The following is a 19,094-nucleotide window of genomic DNA, read 5'->3' as shown; positions in this document are numbered from 1 at the left end:
ACAACTGGAGGAGCCATGATGACTGGGGCAGATGCAGTTTATGGATCTCCACAGGTCTGATACACAGCACTCCAGACCATGAAGACTGGGCTGGTTGATGAGGCCACGGCAGAAAATGTAGCTTAGAACTCCACAGGTCAGATATTCAGCACTCCAGACCAGAGACCCTCACAAGATGATGGAGGGGGAGGGGAGGGGAGAGAGTAAGACACAGTGGTTAGTAAATTATAAGAGATAGAAAATAAAATGATAAGATATTAAAGGACAGGAGCCAGAGAAGAAAGAGGAGAGGACATGTCCTTAGTGCATCGTCCCCCTGCAGCCTAGGCCTATAGCAGCATAACTAAGGGATGGTTAAGTCCAGCCCTAGCTATAAGCTTTTTCAAAAAGGAAAGTCTTAAGCCTGACCTTAAACGTAGAGACTGTGTCTGTCTTGAACCCAAACTGGGAGCTGGTTCCATAGGAGAGGAGCCTGATAGCTGAAGGCTCTTCCTCCCATTCTACTTTTAGAAACTCTAGGAACCACAAGCAGACCTGCACTTAGAGATCGTAGTGATCTGTTGGGACAGTATGGTACTATGAGGTCTTTCATATATGATGGAGCAAGGCCTTTCAGGGCCTTGTATGTAAGGAGGAGGATTTTAAATTAAATTCTAGATTTTAAAGGGAGCCAATGAAGAGAAGCTAATACTGGAGTAATATGATCTCTCTTGCTAATTCCTGTCAGTGCTCTTGCTGCAGCGTTTTGAATCAATTGGAGGCTTTTTAAAGAGCTACTTGGACAGCCAGACAGTAACGAGTTACAATAATCCAGCCTGGAAGACACAAATGCATGAACTAGTTTTTCTGCATCACTCCGAGAAAGGATGCTCCTAATTTTGATGATATTACGAAGGTGAAAGAAAGCAGTCCTGGTCACCTGCTTTATGTGAGAATTAAAGGACATATCCTGGTCAAATATAACACCAAGGTTTTTCACAGTAGTACTGGAGGCCAAGGTAATGCCATCCAACAAAAGCAGGTGATTAGATAATGAATCTCTGACATGTTTAGAGCCAAATACAATGACTTCAGTTTTGTCTGAGTTTAAAAGTAGAAAATTACAGGTCATCCAAGCCTTTATGTCTTTAAGGCATGCTTGGAGTTTAATCAGCGGATTAGTTTCATCTGATTTCATGGATTAATATAGCTGGGTATCATCTATGTAGCAATGGAAGTTTATGCCGTGCTTTCTAATAATATTGCCTAAGGGAAGCATGTATAATGTGAATAATATTGGTCCTAGCACAGAACCCTGAGGAACTCCATAGCTTACTTTGGTATATATAGAAGAGTTATTGTTAACATGGACAAACTGGAATCTGTCTGACAGATATGATTCAAACCAGTCTAGTGCAGTTCCTGTAATCTTGATCACACTTCCAAGTCTCTGTAGTGGAATATTGTGATCAATAGTGTCAAATGCAGCACTGAGATCTAGCAGGACAAGTATAGAGACAAGTCCATTATCTGAAGCCATGAGGAGATCATTGGTAACTTTAACCAGAGGTGTTTCTGTGCTATGATGAGCTCTAAAACCTGACTGAAACTCTTCAAACAAACCATTCCTGTTTAAATGATCAACCAACTGATTGGCAACAACCCTTTCCAAAGCTTTAGAAATAAAAGGAAGGTTGGAAATTGGCCTATAGTTGGCTAAAACATCTGGGTCAAGAGTGAGTTTTTTAAAGTAATAGTTTAATTACAGCAGTTTTAAAAGACTGGGGCACATATCCTGTTAATAAAGAGTAAATAAAGTTTATCTGATTTAATATGGAGGTATTAATTAATGGATAAACCTCCTTGAGCAACTTAGTTGGGATGGGGTCTAGAAGACAAGTTGATGGTTTAGATGCTGTAATAACTGAAGTGAGCTCAGGAAGATCAATTAGGGAGAAAGAATCCAAATATTGACTAGGTCCTACAGAGGTTTCTAATGCCACTGTACTTACATCTTTGACAGATGGAAGGGTGCTATGAATTTTATCTCTAATGCCAACAATTTTATCAGTGAAGAAGCTCATGAAATCATTACTGCTGAGTTCTGGAGGAATAGATGGCTCAACAGAGCTGTGACTCTTTGTCAGCCTGGCTACAGTGCTGAAAAGAATAAGGGGGTTGTTCTTGTTTTCTTCTATTAATGAAGAATAATACGCTGTCCTAATCTTACAGAGTTTTTTTTATAAGTTGTTAAACTATCTTCCAGGCTATGTGAGCTTCTTCAGAATTAGTGGAATGCCAAATTCTTTCCAGCTTTCGAACTGTCTGCTTTGAACTACGCAACTGTGAATTATAACATGGAGCTACCCTCCTTCGATTTACCACCTTCTTTTTAAGAGGAGCAACGAGATTTAGAGTTGTACTAAGCGATGCTGTCGTGCTGTCAACAAAATAATCTGTTTGTGATGGAGTTAGATTGTGGTTGCTGACATCCACATCACTAACATAAGGCACTGAGGTAAATACTGAAGGTATTAATTCCTTATATCTAGTTACAGCATCATCAGATAAGTGTCTACCATAACGAAATGTCTTTCCAATTTCTGTGTAATTACTTATAGTAAATTCAAATGTTACAAGAAAATGATCGGACAATAGAGGGTTGTGAGAATATATGGTTAGACCTTCAGTTTCTATGTCATAAGTTAGTACAAGATCTAAGGTGTGATTGAAATAGTGAGTTGAACCATTTACATTCTGAGAAAAGCCAATTGAGTCTAATAACAACATAAATAAAGAGCTAAGACTGTCAACATGGATGTTAAAGTCACCTACTATAATGACTTTATCTGTTCTAAGCACTAAATCACATAGAAACTCAGAGAATTCAGCTAAAAATTCAGAGTAAGGAACAGGTGGGCGATACACCACAACAAAGAAAATTGTTTTTTGTGTTTTCCAGTCTGGATGCGCAAGACTAAGAGTGAGGCTTTCAAATGAATTAAAGCTTTGCTTAGGTCTAGGAATAATACATAAATCAGAGTGGAAGATTGCTGCGACTCCTCCTCGTCGGCCTGTGCCTCGAGGAATGTGATAGTTACTATGACTGGGTGGCATGGACTCATTTAAACTGACATACTCATCAACCTGCAGCCACGTTTCAGTCAAACTAAATAGATCAATCTGATGATCAGTTATCAAATCGGTCACTAAAAGAGATTTAGATGAGAGAGACCTGACATTCAAAAGACCACATTTAATTTTCTTATTGCTCTGTTGTACTCGTGAATTTGTGTTGATTTGGATAAGGTTCCTATGAATAACTCCTATTGTTATTTTTCCATTTAAAAAATCTGGGAGCAGACAGCACATCTATGGAGTTTGTGGAGTTATGGGTGTGAGACAGCACTAGAGAAGCAGCAGAGAGGCGTGTAAGCCTGCAGCTCTGCCTCTTGGGCTGAACTCTGGGTTGTCATGGTTTTGGGGTGTTAATAAAATTCCTAGAGATAAGAGAAGCACCCGCCAAGGTGGGATGAACTCCATCTCGTCTAATCAGCGCAGGCTTTCCCCAGAAAGAGTTCCAATTATCAACATAGGCCACGTTGTTGGCTGGACACCACCTAGCGGTGGAATGACGACATGCGACTATACATATCGTCACTGGTCAGATTGGGCAGGGGACCAGAGAAAACTATGGAGTCTGACATAGTTTTAGCAAACTTACACACCGATTCAACATTAAGTTTAGTGACCTCCGATTGACGTAACCGTTGGTCATTACTGCCGACGTGAATAACAATCGTACCATACTTAGCCTTAGCCAGCAGTTTCAGGTAAGATTTGGTGTCGCCCGCTCTGGCCCCTGGAATGCATCTAACTATGGTCGCTGGTTTCTCTAACTTCACGTTCCGCAAAATCGAGTCGCCAATTACCAGAGTTGGCTTCTCAGCGGGTGTGTTGCCGAGTGGGGAGAATCTGTTTGAAACGTGAAGCGGTTGGTGGTGCTCCGTGGGCCGGGTAAGACTATGCTTCCTTCGTACCGTCACCAGGCCGCCCTGGTTTCCCGGCTGCTCGGGAGCTGCAGGGGGACAGCTAGCAGGAGCTATGCTAACGGGAGCTGCGCTCGGTCGGCTCGCACCGGCTAGCTATTGGGTTTGCATGGTGCGGAGCCATGCTTCCAATTCAGAGAGCCTCGCCTCCAAAGCTACAAATAAACTACATTTATTACAGGTACCATTAACACTAAAGGAGGCAGAGGAGTAGCTAAACATGTGGCACGACGAGCAGGAGAAGCAGAGGGAGAGAAAGTAGCCATAGTTAACCGCTAAATACACCAAGGTTGATTCAACTGAGAAGAAACGTGAGATTAACAATATGCTACAGAGGACAGGTGGTTGGGTAAACTCAAAACACGAGTTTCACCACTTATACAGAAAACGTTTAACGGAACTAAAACAGTGTGAGCACACACAGCTAGTGATGGGACGAGCGACACTGGTGCATCAGCACTGTGCCGAGAGCTCAAGAGGGAAACCTCGTATCGGTGCGTGTATTGCTTTAAGAAAGAATCACGTGACCGATACAGGAACTGTATCGTTTGGATGTGCCGCGCCAAAGTGTGTTTATAAGGAGACGAACTGTATCAACATGTCGTGGGTTTGTCGGATGGAGTTTTGCTTGATCATGGATCGTCCTAGGAAGTTTACCCGGTGTGGAATAATTTTGATCTTGTGACGCCAAACAAGGTAAATCTTTTTCTCCTTTATATACTATTTTTACGGTGGCGCATTGCACTCACTTTATCAGTTCATCAAGTGAATGACCTGTGATACATATGATAGTCAGTTAAAGAGCCTTACAGTTGCTTTATTCATGTTATCATGTAATTACGAGATCCTGATCTCGTTATCATGAGATAGGGTGTCTATTTTTTTTAACAAGTGAATGCAATGTTTTGGTAAGAGGTTTGAATTGTTTTCAGATAAATTAACTTTTTATGTTATTGTAGGTGAAGTGTCGGCTCTGCTCCACAGAGCTATCTTATATCAATAAGAGCACTTCATCAATGCTGAGGCATTATAGAGCTCGGCATGGCAATGAAGAATTGGCAGATACTCGTGAGAGTACCCCAGGTATGTTGAAATTCTCTCTAAAAATTGTGCTAAAAAAAAACCATGCATGCAAACAGACAGGCTCCAGGCCTGGTATCGAACCTCCAACCCTCTTGCTGTGAGGCGACAGTGCTAACCACTACACCACCATGTCGTCTTATGTCTATTTGATATTGTTTGTAAAAATTACAGTCCTTTTATTAAGCTTTTGACAAGATAGTTCCTTTTGGCTTGCAGTTCCTAACAAGCAAGCAGTGGATGAGGCAGTGGTCAATATGATCATCAAAGACTGTCAGCCACTCAGCTTTGTTGAAAATGAGGGATTCAGGGAGCTCCTGAAGCTTATTGTACCCTTGTATGCTCTACCAAGCAGGAAGGTATGTTTTAGAATTTTTATTATATGTTTGTACTAACTATATAACTATATTTTATTGGTGTAACAGTATTTGTATGGTTATTTTCAGACCATCAAGGACTTGGTGAGCCAGAGATATGAGGAGGAAAAGGAGAAAACCAAAAAGGACCTCCAGAGTGCCGTTGCTGTTACTTTAACAGCTGATATGTGGACGTCTATGAATGTGGAGGCATATCTAGCTGTTACTGGACACTATATGGACAAAGAAAGCCATGAACTCCATTCATCAGTCTTGGCAGTGCAGCATTTTCCTCAGAAACACACAGCAGAAAACATTGCCACGGTTAAAAGGAGCCTCATGGAGGAGTGGGGCATAGCAGGAAAGGTCAGGTGTCTTGTCACTGATGCAGCAGCAAACATGACTGCATGTGCTCGAATGCTGCAAATACGGCATACCATTTGTATAGCCCATTCCCTGAATTTAATTGTGAGAAAATCATGTGATCAAATACCAACAATAACTGAAATACGCAACAAAACGCAACAAAACAAAACACGACACATTGTGACATACTTTCGATCGAGCGTGACTGCTAAAGAGAAGCTCACTCAAATACAGCAACAGCTGGGAACACCGGGCCATAAATTAATAAACGAGGTGCCAACACGATGGAACAGTACCTACCAAATGTTTGAAAGGATGACTGAGCAGAAGGAGGCAGTCTGGGTGTCACTGGCCTCATTAAAACGTGACATCACTCCACTGACTCCAGAAGAATGTCAGATCATTGAAGAGATGCTCAGGGTTCTTGCTCCTTTTGACCAAGCTACAAGAGAACTGTCTGAGGAAAAAAGGGTCTCTGGGTCGAAGGTCATTCCCATGATGAGAATGCTCCACATTGAGCTTCAACGTCAGGCCACAACAGTGACAAAAACAGCTGCTCAGCAACTAGCTGAAAACCTGAGGAAGCGGCTAACTGACGCTATTTGCGGCATGTAATCTCTTAGTGTGATGACTCTGGCAACTCTGTTAGATCCCAGATTTAAGAAGAATGGATTTGTTAGTCAGCAAAAGGCAAGTGAAGCGGTGAAGAGACTGCAGTCAGAATGTGCAGAAGAAATGAGGAGCCAAGAGCCTGACCCAAGAGAAGAAGAGCCTAGCTCTTCACATGGGTCAGAACCCAGTTCAGGTATGAAAATACATTTCTGTGGCACTTTGTGATATGATACATCATGTGATAATAAAGTAATGATTAACTATTTTTTTTAGGGCACAATCTCTGGAAGACTCTACATATGGAGGTTGCAGAGACTCAGAGGACGAGGAACGCAACAGCTGACTCCATTATTGAAGTCCAACGCTACCTGGCAGAAACAAACACACACAGAAACCAAGATCCTTTGCAATATTGGAAATGGAACCAGAAAATATACCCAAATCTTCATCAACTTGCACTTAAAACTCTCTGCTCACCATCATCGTCTGTACCATGCGAAAGAGTATTTTCCAAGGCTGGGGAGCTGGTGTGTAAGAGGAGAAATCGCCTTGGAGCAAAGACACTCCAAAAACTTTTGTTTCTCAATAAAAATTCATGAACTAATCACTTTTTTGTCTTTTATTTCATGAGATTTAACAGTTAAGTTGACAAATGTGCACATAAGTTAAAAAATTGTAACTCTGAATTTTTACTCTAATTTGCTATATTTTACATACCAACTCAGTTTTAGCATTTACACGAACAAGGAATTTCTTTACCTGCAATGATTTTATAACTACTGCAGGGGTCGCTGTTGGGTGCCGACACAGTTTGTTTAGTGTGTCAATACACTCCTTGAGGTATCATCGTCCCATCACTACACACAGCAGTGGTGCAGAATCGGGAAGTGACGCAATACGCTTACTCACGTGACGTAGGTCAGGACGCTCAGGAGACACCCATGCTCCCATGTCACTACATCAAATAATTTCCAAAACATACATTTGATTAATAACAATAAGTGAGTCTTGATTGTAGTGTTTGCAGTCATTACTGTACCAACTATAGGAAGTTGTTTGTCATAGCATTTAAATCGGGTATGTATAAAAATGGCCATAAGAACCACAACGTGGCATCCATCAATGATGAAGCCATTATCATGCTTTGTACAGATTTCTATATGACATTAAACTGTTAAACTGGAAATATTTGAAGGTTCTGTGGTACACATGGAAAATCAAAGTGATCCTCATATATTTCTGTGTGCATAACGAAAATGCCAACTGCACTCCGATAGTGTGAAGTTCATTGAACAAATGGATTGCATTCATACTACTATAACATAAAATGTATACTGTAACTATATTGTATAACCAACTAGGGGTGGGCGATATGGCAAAAATATCATATCACCATTTTTAAAAAATAAAATCACGATTTCGATTTTATCTCGATCTCAAATTGAAAAATGAAAAACAGACAATTTAGTCCAAAGAACCTTTGATTTTATTTTAAGTAGTAGCAGTTTTGCCTGCATGTGCAAACAATCAAGTTTAAGGTAAACAACAGCAACATTCTAATAAAGTGCACTCTTGAAAAAGTAGTAACAAAGTTTTCTACCGTCTTGAAAGGTACCATATATTTTGCAAGACAAAAGGTAACTGCTTCTATTACCTCCTTATATCGCGTGCTTGACTTGTCATGCGGAGTGCCTTTGTTAAACGCCTGTGTTAATGTTAACTGTTTGGGTCTTATGCTAGCTGCTGCCTCCGCCTGGTACAGGTGCCGCCGGGCCCCTCGCTGTTTGGCAAATGTTCTGTGCGAACCTGTACTGTGCACAGAACATCTGCCTGCGCTTCAGCAGTTGAGGGCAATCCAAACCAATTCCATGTAATGGAAGTGGATTTTGTTTTGTTTTTTGTAACCAACTCCGTTTGGCCTTTAGCCATGGCTCTCCATGCGGCTACCGCTACACACATAAACAAGGAGGTGTGTAAGAAAACGCGTCACTGCCCCTAATTCGCTATGATTGGTCGGTCAGGTTGATGACGTAACATGTCTGTTGCGTCGGTGCATCAGCATATAGAATGTGCCCTAGACGATCCCACGATCTCTACAGTTCGACAGATCGTCTTCACGTTGTAATCATTCACGATTTAATGTCGTCGTATCACCCACACCTATAACCAACTATATATGCATGGGCAACATGCACAGGCTGTTCAGTCATGGAACCACAAAGTTTTGTCTATATTTTGAATATATTCAGATATTGTAATTTTTGATGCTCCAGTTTCTAATTATCTACCATTGTTTGTATGGCTGCATATTTTGGTTGTGCATCTGTTTGATCAAATAAAATAATTGTGAGCAAGCATGTGACCTTCATTTCCTTTTTCCTTACCCTGAGTCAGTGGGTAAGTATGACTGTGTATAAGGCAAAATGAATATCTTGAATAAATTTGATCGCTAAATATCCCCTAAGATATGTTTGACTGATTTTGTCCAGCTTGGCCCAGAAAGAGGTCTTTGGATGTACACCTGAGACTGAGAGCCAGATGAAAATTAAACTTTGCCTTAGGACAACAGTGATGATGTCGTTTGAAAGATCTTGACCTGGGGAGTAACATATGTCAGTATGAGAGTTGTGGGTGGGTCCTGCTCCTCAGGTGTGTCCTTTGAACCTTGTACCTGAGATACATTAAAAGGTTTACTGTTCATCAACAAGACAAAAGCAAGAGGGGTTTGGAAAATTATTGACCTCTAATACCTGAGGGCAAACTAATGTAAAAACCTTGAAAGAACCAGATTTCACCCTCATACCAATGACAAAGATGAAATCTAATTATTTTATTTATTTTTTTATATGTATATATATATATTGATCCCCAAGGGGAAATTCTGTCCTGCTGTTTGACCCATCCATTTGTTCACACACAGTAATGTGTATAGTTGGAGCAGTGGGCAGCGGCCCCTCTGGTGGGTGAGCCCGGGGAGCATATTGGGGGTTAGGTGCTTGCTCAGGACACCACAGCCATTGACAGGGCGGGAGGCGAACCTGTGACCCTTCGAACCCCAAGCTGTTCACAGCATTTTTTTCCATATCTGCCTAAAACGTTTGCACAGTACTGTATGTATTACAGCTATAGATACAAGATGTCTATATATATATATATATATATATATATATATATATATATATATATATATATATATATAAGTGTTGTATATGTCTTCTATATTTGCTTTTTCACTCAAAAGATGAAGATACATATACTCTTCAATGTTAACTGGGCATACTGTATTTTGAAGTCGAGTTCACCTATCAAACTATAACCTCTGTAACCAAATAGTTTTTGCAAGTTGCTTGGTAAAGTTTTATTCCTTGCCATGAACATTATTATTGCAGTTTTGTGGTTGATTAAAATGTTTAGCTTCATGTTATGTAATTTTAGAAACAGGGCATTTGTGTGATCCAAATATTTGGGTTATTGATTATCCTTATCCCCCAAATCTCTACCAGGCAGGTCGGATAAGGAAGTACCAGAGTGAGGACAGCGATTTACAATTTAAGAGGTAACTCGACTTTCCAATGACTGCAATGCACCTTGATAGTTTAGATTTTGCATAGTTTATGTGAGGTTTCCAACAGATCTTGTGATCCAACCACACACACAAAAAATTGATTTCATACACTCTATGTCAATAATATTTATCTTCACTTGATTTATTTATTTATGATGCTTACTAATATTGCTAACGAGTATTGCTTACGAATATTGGTATTCGCGGGTCGCGTTTTATTTATTTTTTTGGCTTGTTTCTTAAGTGTAGTTGTTATTAGGGCTTTTTTCACTAGCTCCATGAAAAAGTTTTCAAGCCTAGATATTTTCGATATGTTATTTAAATGTTGGATAGTGTATCCTGCCTGTTCCCTCTGTCCCTCCCCCTTCCCCATAGAGACACGAGAGGAGACAGTAGAGTTTTTTCCCCACCCGCATCCTGCTTCTAATTGGCTCTGACCCTGATGCTACTAGCCAATCAGAGGCAGGCCAGAACAGTGTGATTTTTGGAGTTAGTTTTTCAGTTATTTTTTACCTATTATATATATATATAATATACCGGCTATATTCACCGGCTCACTACACATTACCTCTCACTCAGAATGAACACCGATGGATATTTGTCACTGACCAATCAGAATCGAGTATTCAAGAGAAAAGCGATAATGTATAGTCAGCTGGTGATTAGTTAACAGTAATAACTGAAAAAAATAAAGACAGAGGAATGGAACCCCGACGCGCAGCGTCAAACCAATATATTCTATGGCATATATATTCTACGATGAGTGCATAAAAGTAATCTTAAAGAATTTCTGAATTCATGATATTTATTTGTGTGTCCAAATTATCACATTATCAGAGGTTTAATGCGTATATATGTTAATGTGCTTGGTGCATCAGTGTATTTATTTTTCTCTCAGCGGAACCTAGCGGGGATCCGCAGCAAAAGTGCTTGATGTGGGTTCACAGGCCTAGTTGGTTGGTTGTTTCGCGAGGTCTGGTGAGAGTAGTTACGGGAGCTCCTCGCCTCTCTGCAGTCGTGCATGTGTATTGCATCAGACTGAAAATCGAAAAAAAAAAAAAATCGCAGCATCACTTTGCTGCAGGGGAATCCAGGTCCTGAACACACCCTACTGCAGTCTGCGGAGCAGCAGCTACAGGACATTGACAGAAAGCTAGGCTGTGTGTATCACTGACTGAGCACATAAAGGCATCGAGCTACTGTAACATAGCTGAGGTAAGACCAAACTTCACTGTACTGTGCCTCACAGGAGAAACTACAATAAGAAGTCGGTGAGAACAGAGGCGGTGAAACTAGCGTCGGTGATATTTTGGCATCCATGCTATTTGGCACAAAAGAAAAACCGGATTTGAGGAGCAATGTCCGTCAACTGTGCATGGCCGGTTTTCTCTTCTCATCTTCACATCTCCGCCGGACTTTGATTCTTCTCATAGCTTTTCGAGTTCACTGTTAACTACACGAACTACTGAACGCTATTTCCCCGTGTGCTTCTATAACTAGATAACATGCCATACAAATAATTGTGCTTTTAAAGGGTCTACCTTTAATCTTCATGATTATTTATACTATCCACCTATTAAGTCTTTGCTTCTGCTTAGTCCAGGATATGATTTTTTTGTTGACTTTGAAAACCAAGGGCAAAGATGTATGAGTGACACATCTTTATCCTTGCCCAGATAAAAGGCTCCCACATGTCGATAACAAAAAGGAGAGTATCTGCATCTTGTCATGTTTTGTCTCAATACCTTTAAGCTATATTGTCTATGTTGTTGTCTGTGTCATTAAATGCTGTTTTTCAATCAGCAGAGGATGACTCATGATGACAAAGATTTGATGCCTGCAGAAGGGACCCTTTCTGCAGGCCAACTGCAGTCCCACCTCAAGATGGAGCCCAAGACTCTGGGAGTGAGCAGAAACATTGAACATTTATAAACCTTGTGCAAAATACAGTGTCAGTCAAGGGTTCTTAACTATGATTCTCAAACACGCATACACTCACGGCCACCTCATTAAGTACACTACTGAAAATAAATGTATTCTAACATAACAGTCCTGCACTATATCTTGGCTTCATGGTTGTGGTGTTCAGCATTTATTTAAAGAAATTCTAAAACCCATTGATTCAACTGTATTTTCAGTTGGAAGGTTGCTGTACTTTTGTATCTTCTTGTGTACTACAGACCTGTGTTTTGGCCACCCCACTGAAGTCGATGAGCAGGGCTAAATGGTAGAAATACTTTTGTGTTTCATTCAATTTAATATAACCGTCCCACAAACTACATTTCCAAAAATGATCACACTGATAAATTAGTACCTTCCTTATGCTTGGCTAGTTATGCTTCCCACATGATGGTTTAATTGACCATGCGTGAGATGAAGTGCTCCAGACCTCCTAAGGAAACAAAGAGCATAGAGAAAGACGTGGATATAATATGCATTTATGCATAGAGGGCAATTTCAGTGTATCTTTACTTAGTAAGGGGTTCTAAATTTCTAACCTAATTTCTAATTGCCTCCTCAGGCAATCCAGATTGTTATTGGCGCTTTGATTCTTTGTCTGAGTGCCTCTGTGCTCCAGATCCACGAGGTCCACTTTACTGGAGATGTGGCCCTGTTCCTGATTGTTGTCGTACAGGTAAGTCAAAAGCCACTGAAAGGAAAGTTTCAAATTCAGTTTTCAAATTCGGTCACATTATTGCATATTTTCTTGTTGTCTTAATTATGTAAAAAAGTTTTATATAACCTTTATAACATTTTCTGACTGCTGTGTCTGTCTACACTGTAGGTGACCTTGTCCGGTTCGGTGTTGGTCCACAGTGGCAGGAGACCTTCTCTGTTTTGGGTGAGTCTGTGTCATTCAGCCTAAATCAGGGGTCTTCAATGTTTCTCAGGCCAAGTACCACAAAACTGATGGAGAGATCAAGCAGGAACCCACTACCCCCCTATATGTGTTTTATATTAAACTCGGCCTAGTTCTATTTATAAATACACATTATTATCATTTTGCATTCAATATTAAGCTATTCAAATAATACACAGGTTCAATATTCATTTTTTTACTGTGCAACAGTAGGTCGTGCAACTGCCATAAACATAAACACACACACATTTACAGCGGATAAAATAAGTACTGAACACATCACAATTTTTCATAGTAAACATATTTCTAAAGGTGCCATTGACATGAAATTTTCACCGGGTGTTGGTAACAACCCAAGTAATCCATACATAGAAAGAAACCAAAACTAATAAGTTCAGAAATTAAGTATGTGTAACAATGTGAAATGGCACAGGGAAAAAGTATTGAACACATGCAGAAAGAGAGGTGGAAAAAGGCATGGAAAGCCAAGACACCAGGTGAAATCCATCAGTGATCAGAAAGCCATCCTGCCCCTTGTCAGTGCAAATGAATATCAGCTGATTCAGTCCAACCTGATGGCCTATAAAAAGGTGTGTCATTACCAAGGTGTCACATTAGGAACATCTCATGATAAGTAAAAGCAAAGAACTCACTCAAGACCTTTGCAACCCTATTGTTACAAAACATTCTGATGGTATTGGTTACAGAAGAATTTCTAAACTTCTGAATGGGGCCATGACCAGATGCTCCTCGCAAGATTTCTGACAGAAGCTTAAAGAATTATTAGAGGAGTTGTCCAAGAGCCAAGGACCACTTGTGGAGAGCTTCAGAAAGACTTGGAATCAGCAGGTACAATTGTTTCGAAGAAAACAATAAGCAATGCACTCAACAGACATGGCCTGTCTGCATGCTCATGACTCCATTTCTGAAGAAAAAACATGTGGAAGCTCATTTCAGGTTTGCTGCACAACATTTGGACAAGCCTGTAAAGTAGTGATGGGACGATGATACCTCAAGGAGTGTATTGACACACTAAACAAACTGTGTCGGCACTGTATTGATACTGTGTTGGTCACCCAACAGCGACCCCTGCAGTAGTTATAAAATCATTGCAGGTAAAGAAATTCCTTGTTCGTGTAAATGCTAAAACTGAGTTGGTATGTAAAATATAGCAAATTAGAGTAAAAATTCAGAGTTACAATTTTTTAACTTATGTGCACATTTGTCAACTTAACTGTTAAATCTCATGAAATAAAAGACAAAAAAGTGATTAGTTCATGAATTTTTATTGAGAAACAAAAGTTTTTGGAGTGTCTTTGCTCCAAGGCGATTTCTCCTCTTACACACCAGCTCCCCAGCCTTGGAAAATACTCTTTCGCATGGTACAGACGATGATGGTGAGCAGAGAGTTTTAAGTGCAAGTTGATGAAGATTTGGGTATATTTTCTGGTTCCATTTCCAATATTGCAAAGGATCTTGGTTTCTGTGTGTGTTTGTTTCTGCCAGGTAGCGTTGGACTTCAATAATGGAGTCAGCTGTTGCGTTCCTCGTCCTCTGAGTCTCTGCAACCTCCATATGTAGAGTCTTCCAGAGATTGTGCCCTAAAAAAAATAGTTAATCATTACTTTATTATCACATGATGTATCATATCACAAAGTGCCACAGAAATGTATTTTCATACCTGAACTGGGTTCTGACCCATGTGAAGAGCTAGGCTCTTCTTCTCTTGGGTCAGGCTCTTGGCTCCTCATTTCTTCTGCACATTCTGACTGCAGTCTCTTCACCGCTTCACTTGCCTTTTGCTGACTAACAAATCCATTCTTCTTAAATCTGGGATCTAACAGAGTTGCCAGAGTCATCACACTAAGAGATTACATGCCGCAAATAGCGTCAGTTAGCCGCTTCCTCAGGTTTTCAGCTAGTTGCTGAGCAGCTGTTTTTGTCACTGTTGTGGCCTGACGTTGAAGCTCAATGTGGAGCATTCTCATCATGGGAATGACCTTCGACCCAGAGACCCTTTTTTCCTCAGACAGTTCTCTTGTAGCTTGGTCAAAAGGAGCAAGAACCCTGAGCATCTCTTCAATGATCTGACATTCTTCTGGAGTCAGTGGAGTGATGTCACGTTTTAATGAGGCCAGTGACACCCAGACTGCCTCCTTCTGCTCAGTCATCCTTTCAAACATTTGGTAGGTACTGTTCCATCGTGTTGGCACCTCGTTTATTAATTTATGGCCCGGTGTTCCCAGCTGTTGCTGTATTTGAGTGAGCTTCTCTTTAGCAGTCACGCTCGATCGAAAGTATGTCACAATGTGTCGTGTTTTGTTTTGTTGCGTTTTGTTGCGTATTTCAGTTATTGTTGGTATTTGATCACATGATTTTCTCACAATTAAATTCAGGGAATGGGCTATACAAATGGTATGCCGTATTTGCAGCATTCGAGCACATGCAGTCATGTTTGCTGCTGCATCAGTGACAAGACACCTGACCTTTCCTGCTATGCCCCACTCCTCCATGAGGCTCCTTTTAACCGTGGCAATGTTTTCTGCTGTGTGTTTCTGAGGAAAATGCTGCACTGCCAAGACTGATGAATGGAGTTCATGGCTTTCTTTGTCCATATAGTGTCCAGTAACAGCTAGATATGCCTCCATATTCATAGACGTCCACATATCAGCTGTTAAAGTAACAGCAACGGCACTCTGGAGGTCCTTTTTGGTTTTCTCCTTTTCCTCCTCATATCTCTGGCTCACCAAGTCCTTGATGGTCTGAAAATAACCATACAAATACTGTTACACCAATAAAATATAGTTATATAGTTAGTACAAACATATAATAAAAATTCTAAAACATACCTTCCTGCTTGGTAGAGCATACAAGGGTACAATAAGCTTCAGGAGCTCCCTGAATCCCTCATTTTCAACAAAGCTGAGTGGCTGACAGTCTTTGATGATCATATTGACCACTGCCTCATCCACTGCTTGCTTGTTAGGAACTGCAAGCCAAAAGGAACTATCTTGTCAAAAGCTTAATAAAAGGACTGTAATTTTTACAAACAATATCAAATAGACATAAGACGACATGGTGGTGTAGTGGTTAGCACTGTCGCCTCACAGCAAGAGGGTTGGAGGTTCGATACCAGGCCTGGAGCCTGTCTGTTTGCATGCATGGTTTTTTTTTTAGCACAATTTTTAGAGAGAATTTCAACATACCTGGGGTACTCTCACGAGTATCTGCCAATTCTTCATTGCCATGCCGAGCTCTATAATGCCTCAGCATTGATGAAGTGCTCTTATTGATATAAGATAGCTCTGTGGAGCAGAGCCGACACTTCACCTACAATAACATAAAAAGTTAATTTATCTGAAAACAATTCAAACCTCTTACCAAAACATTGCATTCACTTGTTAAAAAAAATAGACACCCTATCTCATGATAACGAGATCAGGATCTCGTAATTACATGATAACATGAATAAAGCAACTGTAAGGCTCTTTAACTGACTATCATATGTATCACAGGTCATTCACTTGATGAACTGATAAAGTGAGTGCAATGCGCCACCGTAAAAATAGTATATAAAGGAGAAAAAGATTTACCTTGTTTGGCGTCACAAGATCAAAATTATTCCACACCGGGGTAAACTTCCTAGGACGATCCATGATCAAGCAAAACTCCATCCGACAAACCCACGACATGTTGATACAGTTCGTCTCCTTATAAACACACTTTGGCGCGGCACATCCAAACGATACAGTTCCTGTATCGGTCACGTGATTCTTTCTTAAAGCAATACACGCACCGATACGAGGTTTCCCTCTTGAGCTCTCGGCACAGTGCTGATGCACCAGTGTCGCTCGTCCCATCACTACTGTAAAGTACTGGGTTAACATAGTCTGGTCAGATGAGAGCAAAATTGAACTCTTTGGATGCCATAACACACCAGGTTTGGAGGACCAAATGCACTGCACATCACCCCAAAAACACCACACCAACAGTGAAGTTTGGAGGTGGTAACATCATGGTGTGGGGCTGTTTATCTCCATATTGTACTGGCAAACTTCATATAATTGAAGAGAGGATGAATGGAAAAATGTAACGAGTACTTGAATGTAATTCTGCTTAATATTAATTTTCTCCCATTGTAAATTATATACGTTGATAAGCTGCTACTGGTAATCAGAAACATAAGAATATTCTGTAGATATTTATTTAAATTTATGAGTTTTGGTGTAGGTTGAGGATGAAAATGAAACACAATCAATGTGTAGTTTTGGATATAACGCATTGGAATGTTGGAAACTTTGTCCTCTGTGAAAAACTTCGGTGGACCAAGGAGGGACCATGTAGCTACATGAATTATTTTCTGTATCTCAATAAATTTCAATAAATGTTCAACCCTTTAAGACCTGAATGTCCGTCTGCCCACAAAGAGAAGCTTGCTGTATTTGAATTACCGTAACTCCCCGATGGACAATATTCAAGTTGCGCATTCTAGAAAAACGCTGCCAGTACGGTAATGATGACGCACCGCTGCTGTCGGCTGCAGGTTGGAGAGCAACGATCACGGAACCCCAGCAAGAGAGAGTTGTTTGGAGGAATTTGTTGGTAAAAACAAAGTTAGTTATACCCTTGAGATGTCACGAAGGTCTTCCAGGCAAAAGCACAACTAACCAGTGTCCAGTCACAATGAATACTGTCAATAGCGCAAACCACTGTGACTTACGGTAATTCAAAATCGGCCGGTTTGACGGATGCCAGCGATCCGTTCAGGATTTTGAGGGTTAATAGATGGCAAGAAGCTGTTTCAAGCTTACCTTTTGAAGAATTAACGAACTAACAGTGCCATGATGTAAATAATACATCATGGCTCAAAATAAAAGCAACACAGTCGTATTGCATGCACAGCATAAATACTTGTTAATTTGTGCTTATGACTGACATACCGCGGGCCAGACGGGAATGCCCAAAGGGCCGTATGTGGCCCGCGGGCCGTAAAATGCCCAGGTCTGTACCAGAATGATGAAGATGAAACGAGGATGGACATTTCAGCAAGACAATGACCCCAAACACAGAGCCAAGGAAACTCTCAACTGGCTTCAGAGAAAGAAAATAAAGCTGCTAGAATGGCCCAGGCAATCACCTGACTTGAATCCAATTGAAAATCAATGGAAAGAACTAAAAATCAGAGTTCATAGAAGAGGCCCACAGAACCTTCAAGATTTTAAGGCTGTTTGTGTGCCTTAAAGAATGGCCTTAAAGAATGGGCCAAAATCACACCTGAGTAGCATGCGACTAGTTTCTCCATTCAGGAGGCATATTGAAGCTGTCATTGCCAACAAAGTACTTTTGTACAATGTGAAATACTTAACTTTTTTCCTGTGCCATTTCACATTATTACACATAACTTAAATTTCTGAACTTATTTGTTTTGGTTTCTTTTCATGTATGGATTACTTCAGTTGTAACCAACACCTGGTGGAACTTTCATGTCAATAGCACTTTTAGAAATAGGTTTACTATGAAAAATTGTGATGTGTTCAGTACTTATTTTATCCACTATATACACACACACAGGCTATATATATATATGTATATATGTATATGTATATGTATATATATGTATATGTATATGTATATATATGTATATGTATATATATATATATATATGTATATGTATATATATGTGTATATATATATATATATATATATATATATATATATATATATATGTATATGTATATGTGTATGTATATATATATATATATATGTGTGTATGTGTGTGTGTGTGTGTGTGTGTATGTATAGTATGTATAGCTCAGCAGCCACTGTGGAGCTAGTGTGGAGCTCTACAGTGGGGGAAATAAGTATTTGATCCCCTGCTGAATTTGTAAGTTTGCCCACTTCCATAGAAATGATCAGACTCTGGTTTTTATGGTTGTTTACTGGTTATGGGTATAGACAGAATATCAGTCGAAAATGCATAAAAAACACACAATCTAAAAGTTATAAATTGTTATGTATTTTATTAAGGGAAATAAGTATTTGATCCCCAAGCACAACACAAGTCAGTACTTTGTAGAGAAACCTTTGTTGGCAAGCACAGCGATGAGACGTTTCTTGTAGTTGGTCACCAGGTTTGCACACAGCGCAGGAGGGATTTTGGCCCATTCATCTTTACAGACAGTCTCTAAATCCTTCAAGTTTCTTGGCTGCCTCTTGGAAACTCGGAG

At 40.1% G+C, this 19,094-nt stretch overlaps 3 protein-coding genes across 4 annotated transcripts in view; 2 read left to right on the top strand and 1 right to left on the bottom strand.

The window, feature by feature from the left end:
- Positions 1-4,691: 4,691 nt before the first annotated feature.
- On the top strand, positions 4,692-7,049 carry LOC125020212 (zinc finger BED domain-containing protein 4-like). Its single transcript, XM_047605521.1, has 5 exons — positions 4,692-4,724; positions 4,988-5,111; positions 5,328-5,467; positions 5,555-6,635; positions 6,716-7,049. The coding sequence occupies exons 2-4, from the start codon at positions 5,045-5,047 to the stop codon at positions 6,443-6,445; spliced, it is 1,098 nt and encodes a 365-aa protein (XP_047461477.1). The 5' UTR covers positions 4,692-4,724; positions 4,988-5,044; the 3' UTR covers positions 6,446-6,635; positions 6,716-7,049.
- A 3,935-nt stretch (positions 7,050-10,984) lies between these two features.
- LOC125020234 overlaps positions 10,985-19,094 on the top strand; it is a 35,688-nt gene continuing 27,578 nt past the window's right edge. The window contains exons 1-4 of one of the 2 annotated variants that reach the window (XM_047605563.1): positions 10,985-11,222; positions 11,811-11,912; positions 12,529-12,642; positions 12,793-12,849. In XM_047605563.1, the coding sequence (XP_047461519.1) occupies positions 11,817-11,912; positions 12,529-12,642; positions 12,793-12,849 (267 nt within the window). In that variant the 5' untranslated portion in view covers positions 10,985-11,222; positions 11,811-11,816. The remainder of the gene's footprint in view (positions 11,223-11,810; positions 11,913-12,528; positions 12,643-12,792; positions 12,850-19,094) is intronic. The other variant, XM_047605562.1, reaches the window with a different exon arrangement.
- Positions 14,135-16,743, bottom strand: LOC125020233 (zinc finger BED domain-containing protein 4-like). Its single transcript, XM_047605557.1, has 5 exons — positions 16,461-16,743; positions 16,074-16,197; positions 15,717-15,856; positions 14,549-15,629; positions 14,135-14,468 (listed from the first exon to the last, which is right to left on the bottom strand). Exons 1-4 carry the CDS (start codon positions 16,725-16,727, stop codon positions 14,739-14,741), a joined length of 1,422 nt encoding a protein of 473 aa, XP_047461513.1. The 5' UTR covers positions 16,728-16,743; the 3' UTR covers positions 14,135-14,468; positions 14,549-14,738.

Source organism: Mugil cephalus, chromosome 14 (genome assembly GCF_022458985.1).
Source record: "Mugil cephalus isolate CIBA_MC_2020 chromosome 14, CIBA_Mcephalus_1.1, whole genome shotgun sequence".
NCBI lineage: Eukaryota > Metazoa > Chordata > Actinopteri > Mugiliformes > Mugilidae > Mugil > Mugil cephalus.
Note: the sequence above shows the minus strand (reverse complement) of the source record. Positions and strands in the feature narration are given on the sequence as shown.